At 55.6% G+C, this 11115-nt stretch overlaps 1 protein-coding gene across 2 annotated transcripts; it reads right to left on the minus strand.

Moving 5' to 3' along the window:
- Positions 1 to 3409: 3409 nt before the first annotated feature.
- LOC118730675 (PILR alpha associated neural protein) lies at positions 3410 to 10266 on the minus strand. 2 transcript variants are annotated; one of them, XM_036458777.2, is made up of 6 exons: positions 10146 to 10266; positions 7997 to 8056; positions 7211 to 7728; positions 6037 to 6118; positions 5034 to 5261; positions 3410 to 4683 (listed from the first exon to the last, which is right to left on the minus strand). In XM_036458777.2, exons 2-6 carry the CDS (start codon positions 8011 to 8013, stop codon positions 4662 to 4664), a joined length of 867 nt encoding a protein of 288 aa, XP_036314670.1. In that variant the 5' UTR covers positions 8014 to 8056; positions 10146 to 10266; the 3' UTR covers positions 3410 to 4661. The 2 variants fall into 2 exon arrangements, with proteins under 2 accessions (XP_036314670.1, XP_036314671.1); XM_036458778.2 differs by lacking the exon at positions 10146 to 10266 and adding an exon at positions 9703 to 10026.
- Positions 10267 to 11115: the final 849 nt, after the last annotated feature.

Below are 11115 nucleotides of genomic sequence, written 5' to 3' on the forward strand. Positions count from 1 at the left end.
TGGAGGTACTGCAGTGCTTGTGTTCAAGTAACCCTTATGTTACTTAATAAATGCCCCAAAGCCCCAGTGTGGTGGTGCTGGCAACTCAGATATGGCAATTCAAAAGTCAGGAAGTGATTCCTTTAAGTGAAAAGGTATATATGGCCCAGCCTGCAAGGCTCAGTGGTTGAGCGTTGACCTATGAACCAGGAGGTCATGTTTTGATTTCAGTCAGGGCACCTGCCCGGGTTGCAGGCTCAATCCCCAGTCAGAGGCATACAGGAGGCAGCCGATCAATGATTTTCTCTCATCATTGATGTTTCTCTCTTCCTCTCTGAAATCAACAAAAAAAATTTTTAAAAGAAAAAGGTGTGTATGTGTATGATTTGGAAAAATACACACATTTTGTGTGTGTGTGTATTTCCGTACCATCCTCTGGGGGTCTTAGAACTTATCCCCTGCAGATAAGGAGGGACTATGTATGGTATTTGAGTAAAGGAATGCTGCCACGAGCCTGCACCCTGATTCAGCTCTTGGCAAAACAGAATTGAAGTCCCCCCTACTAACAGAAACAGCCCCTGGGTCAGAGGGCAAAATAACCCCAAAATAACTAAAATGCCCATTTTACAAATAATGAAAATAAGACTGAAGATTTAGGTGATTTCCCCCTCCCCCCAAGATCACAGCAATGAACTAGAAAAGAACATCTAAAAATAAACACAAATGTTTAAAACTTATGTATTTTTGGTCTGTAATTATTTGTGTATAATCTTTACAAAATTAACCTTTATTGTTGAAAGTATTACATATGTTCCTTCCCCCTCCCCCAGTCTGCCCTACCCCCCCAACCCCAGGCCTTTACCACCCTGTTATCTTTGGTTGGTTACCTCCCACTCACCCCATCTTCCTGCCCAAATTCTTCACTCTGTTGCTTTTCATATCTTTTTTTTTTAAGTATGTCATATTCTTTTCACCTTTTGGAGGTCTGCACTGTCTGTGTTAACCTGGTAGCAACAGCTAGCAGGGTAAGCGTCTTAAGGGCTCAGATGTGACCAGACCCAGTTGCTGAATGAGTTATGGATCAATGATTTGAGAAATGTTGAATTTGGGGGCTGAAAGAAAAGTGGGAGCAAAATAGCAGTCCTCACTATAAGTCCTGGTTCTCTCCTAGTTCTTTTCCTCTTTACATTAACCGACACTCCCTGGGCCTCAGGGTCTGCAACTGTCAGTCCTGCTCTTGCTCTAAGAAGCAAATCTTAGGTTCCTTGAACTCCTCGGAGAAAGCAGAGAGATAAATGTGGGGTGTAGATGGAGGAGGGGTGTTAATTTTAGCGTGGGGTTTTCCAGCTGGCACACTGTTACCATCTTGAATCACTTCCACACCCTCCCTGAGCTCTGCCTGGGAGATCCCTCCTCCTGGGGGCTTCCCCATTACTGGTTTGGTCTACGCCACAATGGTAAGCATTTCAGAAAAATGCTTAAGAGATGCCTGGCTGAGTCACTTGATGCACACAGCTCGGGAGGCAAAGAAAGTACAGTGAACAGAGACCCTGGTCCCCGTAGTGCCTGCAATCTAAGAACCAAAAAGACAGGATAGTCATTGTTCATGCTCTTCGTCTGTCAGTATGCAATGACTCTCTGCTCTACCATTTATTGGCAGCCTTCTGAGGGCCTCCAAGGTCCCATCGTTTCATTTTCAACTCCATGAGAGAAAGGTTAGGATCTGTTCCCTGTGGGCTCAAGCCTATTCCTGGTTAGCATGGCAGTGTGATTTCTTTGGGGCAATTCCTTTAGGACAACTCAGAAGACTAGGATGTCTCCTTTCTCCTCCGTCTCTCCACCTGACTTTCCACAGGGAAGAGAGCATTCAGGGAGAGGGAGCAGGTGAGAATTTCCAGTGTTTTTCTGGTGTATTTTAATATATTTAAATTTAGAGAAACAGCAGTCTAATCAGGCAATAATTAATTCCCTGTTCATCAGGGGCCTTCATGTGTGCCTTTTGCATATGGATGAGCCACAGGGTCACACTGTCCCTCTGAAGAGACAGTTGCTGAAGGTGACAGAGCTGAGTGTGCTCTCCAGGCACTTGAGCTCCTTCCCCTTCCGTCCTGTGCTTCCCCCTCCCTGCACCTGACAAGGACTAGATTCCTGTGGGGAAAGAAGAGAAAGGTTAATGAGGCTTCCTCTCCCATCCTCCAGGATTCCTCTCTCACTGCTCCCAACCCTTCCCATCAGCGCCTCTTCCGGACCCTCAGGTCCCATCCAGCCATCCCACCCACCAGCTACCCACTGGGATCTCCTCAGGCCCCACGGGGTTGCCTCTGAGCCCTTATCAGCAGCTGACTTGCTTTGTACTTCTGCTTTTAGTTGGTTGATCACTCCTTGACCCCCCTCTGCTTCTTCCCTCTGTCACAGTCTGTCTTTTTCTTAGGGAGCCTGACATCCTGGATGCACGCTCTGCTCTGCTCTGCTCCTGAGAAATATGCTGCCTCCTCCCCCACTAACCTTTGTGCACTGCATGGACTCAGTCTTACTTCCCTGAGTCCACAGTCAAGCTCCCCGACACCTAAAACACACACCTACCAACCCATGTACATCCCTAATCAGAGCTACAAATATAAACACATGTATGCATACACAGCCCGGGGCAACCCAGATGCCTTTTGGCATATTCCAGTCTCCGGTCTTCCCTGGAGCTCCCCATTTCCAGGGAGCAAGGGGGAAACAGATGGGGGTGGGGAGAGAAATGGGACCTGGGTGGTTACCATGGCAACGGAGCCTAGCAACAGCTGAGAGGCTGATGTGTGTGTGGGCTTTTGCAGGGTTGTTACAAGAGCCAAACCTAGAATTGGGGGCTCAGAGGTGACTGATCCCAGCTGGGCAGCTTGGTTCCCCTCCCCCCAAACACATCCCTTGATTCCACCTCCACACCCTATCAGAGAAAGCAGGGTGGGGGAAGCTAATGAGTTAATACAGGGCTTCTAATGCTACACAGCTTTTGGAGGGCAGGTTAGGGAGCATGGCTGAAAATAAACCAAGCAAGGCAGCCTCTTTCCCATTGCTCACTTTTCTCTTCTTTCACCTTTCACCCTCCATCTGTCTTATCAGCTCTCTCTTCATTTTCTTGCTTCTCCATGGCCTGTCCTTCTATGTAATTTGCCCTTATTTTGTCTCCTTTCACATGGTCTCTCTTGACCTGCACTGGCAAGTAACAGGCAAACTATTCTTCCAGTTTCTCTTGCTCTGTCTGCTCCTGATCAGGACTGCTCCCTTCGTTTCTCTTCCTTCTAGCCAGTCCTAAGTTAAAGCCCATGGATCCCAACTCCAGGTCAGAGTTCCCGGGTTCATCCTCTTTCTCCCTCTTGGCTGCCCATCACCTCTCCTCCCGCCCACTCTACGGGGCTCATAAGACAGAATCAGGGGACTCAGGTATCTTGCAAAGGCTTTATTTGAAAATTTTGAAACTTACATCCCACAAGAATTCAAGATTATCACCACAAGAAGAAAGAGATAATACAAAAATATATATCACAGCATAGGAGCCAGGTAAGAGAGGAAGAAGGAAGGTGGAAAAAATTATGAGAAATAGGGACAAACCTGGGGACAGGGGGACAAAAGGAGGGAGAGTGGGAGAACAAAGGAGGGAGGGAAGGAGAGATGTGAAGGAGCCCAAGGGGAGGGAAAAATTGGGAGGTAGAGCTCCCAATGGCCTTGAACCAGCTGGCTCCATTCCCTGGCAGCCTCAGTGGAATTAAGGAGGCCCTTAGAGAGGCTGGGAAGTGGAGGACCGGCTCAGGGGGCTCTGAATTCCAGAGAGTGACACACACACAGACAGCCAGGACAGATAAGACAAAAGGGGCTTAGGAGGAAGGGCAGGGCAAATGGGAGCCCCTTTCTTGGGCAGTGCAGCAGGTGACTCCCCCAAACCCATCTCCCAGACAACAGAACTTAGCAGTGGGGTGGGGGAGAAGTGTGGGGCCTCACTACCCTCATCCTTATGGGAGCCCTCAGGGTATGAGATCACCCATGAAGTGGAGTGAGGGAGACAGTGAAACGCATGACGTAGAACAGGATGGGCCATGACAGATGGGGGCACAGGGAGTCCCCAGCTCACCTCCCACCCACCTCTGGGGCAGCATGCAGGAGCCCCAGAAAACAGATCAGTGGGTGTTCATGAGGGAGAATGTAAGCACAACACGCAGCACAGCATGGGGCCAGGAAATGCATGTGAGAGGAATGGTGAAGTCACCCACTGACCACTGAGTGACTGAGATGAGCATGAAATGTGGGAAGAAGAGAGAATGAAAAATGAGAAACAAAAGGGAGAATGTGAGGGGGTCAGCAGAGGAGAGAGAGAGGTGGATGGGGAGAGGGTGCAGAAGGCTGGCTGCACAAGAGCATGAGTGTGTGCAATGGCACATGAGGGTGGAGGTGAGTGTGCAAGGCTTTCATGTGAGTGTGCAAGGGCGGGGACGGGGCACCAGAAACCAGAGGCCCCACTTAAAGGAGGGTGAACAGATGGGATTGCCTACAGGGCCAGTGAGTGTTCCAGGGTGGTGTGCCAGGGCAGAAGCCAGGAGCACCTGCAGCCCCAGCTCCCACAGCTGCCCTACCCTCAGTGGGATGGTGGCTATGCCGGCCCCTTGGCCTCCTGCTTGGTGGCACCCCAACATTGATGGGCATCACAGATTCACCAGGGGAATCCTGAGAGGAAGAGGGAAAGGGCGCAGTCAGGAAACAAGGGGTAAGCCAGAATTGAAAGGGGAGTCCAAGACAAAGGGAGTCAAGGCTAAGAGGGTGGAGCTGGAGTTAAATGGCAGCATGAGAATAGGACAGAGATCCACAGAGCAGGAGAAGGAAGGGTCCCCCCAGAGAGGAGGGGTCCAGGCTCCTTGGGAGGGCCAGGGACCAGGTTGGGAAGGAGAGCCGGGGGCTCTGGGAGGGCCAGGCCTACCTCCTTCCCACCCACCCAGGAGGGAGCGCCCCCAACCACAGCTCCAGAGACCTAAACGTCCTCCCTTCCCCGCCCTCCATCGTTTTGCCCTGGCCCTCACCGGTTCAACTGGAAGGCCGGAGCCCCTTTGGGCTGGGGCATCCCAGGCCCAAGCCGGGGTCCCCCTCGGGGCTCCTCGTGGTCAGGGGTGGGGGTTGGCGAATCCCCGAAGGCCCCCAGCACAGTGACACCGGCCGGGGACAGGTCTGTCAGCGGCTGCTGGCTCTCCTCCTGCCTCAGGGCACCTTGCTGTCCTGAGGGCCTGCGCCGCTTCTGGCTGCGGTCCCAGCTGGTGCACGGGAAGGGAAGAGGTTCTCTCACACACTTAGGCCCCCCTCCTGAGCCCGCAGGGTTGGTCACCCCCAGCCTCCCTTAGGCACCCCTAAGGTCCTATGGCTGAGAAACAGGCCTCTAGCAGTTCCCTTCACCAAGTCTGAAACCAAGTGTCGGTAAAACCACTTCTCCCACCCTGCCCCCCTGGGACGCTGGGATCCAAACCATCCTCCCAACCTGGTCCAGATCCACAGAGTTAGTATTTCCTCCCCACCAACAGGTAGAATCCTCCCCAGAATCGCCGCCTGGGGAGCGATTTCTCTCCACAGCTAGCACCTTGGCAGGTTTAGTTCTAGTTCAAAGTCAGCTAATGACCTGAACACTTTAATGATTCTCTCAGTAAAGTGTGAAGGACTGGGTGACCCATTATTAAATACAGGCAGAGCAAGCTCCAGATTCCCAGGTGCCCTAAGAAGGGGCTCTGCAGACTGGGTCATTGTTCTCAGTCTTGGAGGAAATGGGGACAAGGAATGCCCATCAAAGCCCAGGCACACATAATACCTCCCTCCCCCACCTCTCCCATTATCCTTGTATGTCCCTGGGAGAAGGAATGTGCCCAGGTTTCTCACTGTCTCCCCCCACCCCAAATCCTTAACTACCTTTCCCCAAGGTCTTGCCTTAATCTACCACCCCCTATCCTACCCCCAGCAAAATTGCTGCCCTTGCTCCTTCCCTCCTTCCAGCCAAGCATCCAGTTCCCAACTGCAGGCACCCTCATCCCCACAGCTTACCAGAACTTGAAGATGATGCCAGTGGCCACGAGAACAATGATGATGGAGATGGTAATTGTGACATAGAGCTGGGGGTCCACACCTGATTGGGGTGGGAAGAAGGTTTTAGGGAGGCTCAGGGTGGTAGGAGCCACGAGGGAGTGGGGATGGGGCTAGGCTGCAGGTCCCGCAAGCTTGAGGAGGGCTGCCACTGGGAATCCACGTTGCCCCTTTTCCTAGAGCCCCTCCCCCTTTATTCCATTCATCAGCTTTACCCAGAGTTTTCAGCTCTTCTCCTCCCAAACCCCCCACTTTCCCAGTCCTGTATGTGTGTGATGAGGAGGGGGCTCCAAGGTCCGAGAGAACCTTGTACAGAAACCAGGGGGTGGAACCGTCCATCTCACCCCCAAACCGCTGGCCCTGGCTCTGCACTCTCTGAGCTGAGCTGTCACCCCGGAGTTCCTTTCGTGGTGTTCCTCTGCATGGAATGCACCCACTCAGGGTTCAGGTCAAATGTCAATTCTTAGAAGGCGTCCTGACCCCCAGCAGCGGCAGTCTCTCCTTCTTTTCTTTCCCTCTCTTCCTTCCTTCCTTCCTTCCTTCCTTCCTTCCTTCCTTCCTTCCTTCCTTCCTTCCTTCTTTCTTTCTTTCTTTCTTTCTTTCTTTCTTTCTTTCTTTCTTTCTTTCTGGTTTTGTTTTGTTTTGTTAATCCTCACCCTAGGATATTTCCCCATTGATTTTTAGAGAGCGTGGAAGGGAAGGGAAGAGACAGAGAGAGAGAAACATCGATGTGACAGAGACACATCAGTTGGTTGCCTCCTGCACGCCTCGACCAGGGCCAGGAATCTGTGGACCAGAATCAAGCCCAGGGCCCTTCAGTCTGAGGGCTGATGCTCTATCCACTGAGCCAAATCGAGCTCTCCTCTTTCCGTAAGCAACACGCTGTGCATGCCTCTAGCAGAGCACTCATTACACTGACATCCCCAAGTGTTTACACATCTGTCTCCTTCAGTGGCCCTGAGCTCCTCCGGGGCTCAGCCGCACCTTCATCTCTGCCTCCTGTGCCAGCGTGGCGCCTGGCACGTTTGTGGAAGGAGCTAACGGGCAAGGCCTCTCCTGCCGCCCTGAGCTCCAACCACCCTCCTATGAGCCTCCCCACCCTCAGATTCCACCACCCTCTCACATTCCCACTCACCTTCCCCACGACCCCCAAACAAGAATGGCCGCAGGGTGGAAGGTGCTCCTCTGAAGATGATCCCATCTCCATCGCCCCGCATGGAGTCTGAGTTGGGGTGTGGGGTAGCCAGCCCATGGGGGGCTGCAAAGCCATAGTCCAGGGGCAAAAATCCAGGATTGGCAGAGTTGGGATCCCCCCCCTCCTCTCGAGACACTGTGGGGCCCCACACAATAGCCCAGGGGTACTGAGACGAGGGCGGCCCCTCTTCAAAGCCTGATGGGGTGGCAGGGGGCGCAGTGCCTGGCAGGACTTGCCGCCTGGATCTCGGGACCCGAGGGGATCGGCTTGGTGGGGGTGCCCGCTCCCACACACAGACATGGTGTGGGGCTGAGGGGCCTCCCCGGGCGCATGGGGGACGTGCTGGGGCCGGCGGGGTTCGAGGGGAGGAGGAGGAGGAGGAGCCTTGAGCAGGTGGTGGGAAGGGCAGCAGCAGCAGTGGCCAAAGAGGGAGGAGGTGGGACAGCAGCAGTGCAGGCCTACAAAGAGGGAGAAAGAGAGGGTGAGACAGAAGCCCATCTGGGGCCCGTGTGTGGGGAAGACAGGCTCGTACCTGCGATCCCCAGCTGCCTCTCTCCAGGTCTCTCTGCAAAAGCAGGCGGGGTTTGGGAGGTTCAGTCTCATTTCCCATCTTCCTAGGGGCTAGCCCTTAGAATGGAAGGCCCTTGATGGGTCTAGAGAGGAAAGGGCCAAGGCCTGGGGGGGGGGGGGGCCAGGGGGAAGCTCCCTCCACTGTGCCAAACTCACCACATCCTGGACTCCATGTTCGAGATCTTCTTCAGCTGTGACCCAGATTTTCAGCCTTTACTGGGGAAGAGAAGGGATTGTCACATCCCCACCCTGCCCCGTGTTCTTCCCCAGCTCATTCATCCTCCAGTTCTACCCACATCTCCCCTCCCATGCTGCTGGCTGCCAGCAACGCTGCTGCCACCCAGGATTCTCTGCTGTTGAGCACCCTTTGGGGGGGAAAAAAACCTCCCAAAGTGGCTCCCTGTCTAGCTCCCAGCCCCTCTCTACAACCACCCAGTTCGCTACTGTCTCCCTCACTTCTCAGGCTTCCTTCTCACTTCCTTGCTCACAGCTCCAAGCTTTTCTTGGATCTTAATTTAGAGTCAAGAACCTTGTGATTCCTTGAACACCTACCGCTAGGGAAAGAGTCAGGGTGGGGGAGGGTAGGAAGTCAATCTGAGTGTGTGAATGTGTGTGTGGCGCCTGCCCAGCCTGCCCACTCCACTGGTAGTCCCAGGCAATTCTCTGAGGATTGGCCCCACGAATCTGCATCTTTAGGAGAAGGGGAAGAGGAGATGGAGGGAGGGAAGGAAAGAGGCAGAGAGAGGTGAGTGGGGGGGAAACTACAGAATATACTTTTTGCTCGGTATTTAATCAGACAAATGCTCGATGCCCTCTGAAGGGAGGGGCCGCCCCTTTAAATGTAGCTCTCCTGGGTGAAGAATCCTGGAAGAATCAGGATGGTAGGTTTGGAAAGAGGAAGGACATGTTTCCAGGGTTGAGGGTGCTGGACCCAGGGTGGGCCAGGCTCGCCTAAGTAAAGAAGAATATGACACCCTGTAGATTTTGGGTGTAAATCTGCACTCTAAGTACTCTCAGAGAATAATGGGAATAAGATGAGAAAGTCTGGGGAAGGGACTGGGGAAATGGGCGGTAGGGAGGGATGTGAAGGGGTGAAGGGGTGAAGGGCCCAGAAAGGAACGGGTGGGTTAGAAGCGAGAAGGAAGGAGAAGAGTGGAGAGGAGGCCAGCAGAGAGCACAGAGGGAGGGACAGGAGTCCGTCCTGAAAGAGAACAGAAGAGGGGCGGTACAGAGGCCTGGAAGCTTGGAGGATGCTGAAGGGAGAACAGGATGAGTTAAAGGTCAGGGAGGGGAACAGAGGGTGAGGGGGTCACAGCAGCAGGGGAAGAAGGGGAAAGGGTAGGAGGGGACAGAAGGAAGGTCCTGGCCGGGAGGGAAGATGAGACAGGTGGAAGGGGAAGGAAAAAGGGGGTGAAGAAGAGCAGGGTTCGGGAGAAGGGAAATGGGAAGGGAGGGAGCATCATACCGGCGACAAAATAGGAGGAAGGGATGGGGACCGAAGACAAACAGCCAAGATGGAGGAATTGGAACTTGCTTCTTTCGATGTAAAGGGATGTGGAGCTATGGGAGGAGACGGGGGTAGGGGCCTGGTGGGAAGAAGGGAACGAAGGATGGCGGAGAAGAAGCAGGAGGGAGGAAGTAAGGCGTGTAGGAGCGAACCAGCGAAGCGGAGAAGGGCTCACGGAGGTGTCTGTGGCCAGCTGACTCCAGGACCCACTCACCTCTCCGCCTTGGGCATCACCCCGTTCCCCCGACGTCCACTCGGGTCCCAGGACCCTAAGCCCCTCCAGCCACCCCTTCCAGGAAGCCCGCAGTCCCCAGGCTGGCGCGCCACCCCCACCCTTGCCTCGCGCCTCGCGGACCTGTTGTGCGCAGGAGACCAGATGGGGGTGGGGCGGGCGCCTGGAGGTGGGGGATCCCGGCCCCTTTTCCAGCGCGGCCCCAGCCCACCCCTCTCACAGGCCCGCGCTCCCCGCTGGGAAGCAGCGCGAGTTGGGGAGAAAACGAGGACCCGGAGGAGGTCGGCGAAGGGACAGAGACCCGATGGGGACCCGACGCCAGAGGATGCGAGGAGCCTGAGCCGGAGGAGGATGGAGGCGGCCCGGGGACGGCGACCGCTGCGCCAGGAGGGTAGGATGCAGCCGGGACCGGAGCAGGGATGGGAGCTCCGCAGGGAAGGGGCGCCTCGGGACCGGCGGCTGGGACACCGCGGGGGGCCGCGCCGGGAGAGGCAGGGGCGAGAGGCTCGGAGTTCGGAGGGACCAGGCCGGGCTCCCTCGGGTGGGGGCGTGGGGGTCCCACTCACCTGCGTGCCTGGCGCGGCGGCGCGGCGGCTGCAGGCGCTCGGGGCTGCGCCGGGCTGGGGGGACGCGGGAGCGGGTGGGGTGCGGGGCATGGTCAGGGGGCTGGCCGGCGGCGGGGTGCTGGAGAGGGTGGGGGGCGGGCGCCCGGGGCGCGGGGCGGCGGCAGTGGAGGCGGCGGCGGCGGCGGCGGCGGCGGCGGCGGCGGCGGCGGGAGATGCTCCGCTCGGCTCGGCTCGGCTCGGCTCGGCGGGGCTCGGCGCGGCGGCTCGGAGCGCTCGGTCTCCTCCGCTCCTCCGCCCGCCCCACCGCGCTCGGCTTAACCCTCCCGCTGCCGCACCGCGGGAGGCGCGCTCAGCTGTGTCTCCCAGGTGCGCAAGGCTGGAGAGGGCGGCGGAGGCTGGGCTGGGCGACCGTCTGACTCCCCGCGTTTGGATGGCGGGCTTCTCCGCCCTTTTCACCCAACGCCGTGGAAGCCCACGGTCACCTCACTGCATTTCCGAGATTCTGCGTCGCCCACGGCTTCACCCCCGGGGGGCATCAAGGCACGGGTGGCCGTGCAGACCTCGCACCAGCCTTGGGTTATCTCAGTGACTGGGTCCCCTGATTCCACTCTGGCCTGCTGCCACGCATTGCCTGCAAAGCAACCCGATTATCTTTAAAATAAGGAGATCAAGTCGCATTACTCAGCTTATCCAGCAATCGGAATAGCCGAACTCCTTACTGCGGCTTACAAGACTATAGGACCTAGTCCCCGGCTCTCTGACTTCTTTTCCCAACACGCTTTATGCCCAGCCACACTGGGCCTGACCTGTATTTCTAACACCAGAGGAGCTAACTGGCCACGGGGTCTTTGCACTTAACCGTTCCCTGTGTCTGGAATGCCCCCCCCACACACACACCCATCCCCGCTTTTAACAAATGACTCACACTTTTCTTTTTTCTTTTTTTTAATATATTTTATTGATATTTTAC

The sequence above is a fragment of the Pipistrellus kuhlii genome, unplaced genomic scaffold (assembly GCF_014108245.1).
Source record: "Pipistrellus kuhlii isolate mPipKuh1 unplaced genomic scaffold, mPipKuh1.p scaffold_m20_p_3, whole genome shotgun sequence".
In the NCBI taxonomy this organism is placed as follows: Eukaryota; Metazoa; Chordata; class Mammalia; order Chiroptera; family Vespertilionidae; genus Pipistrellus; species Pipistrellus kuhlii.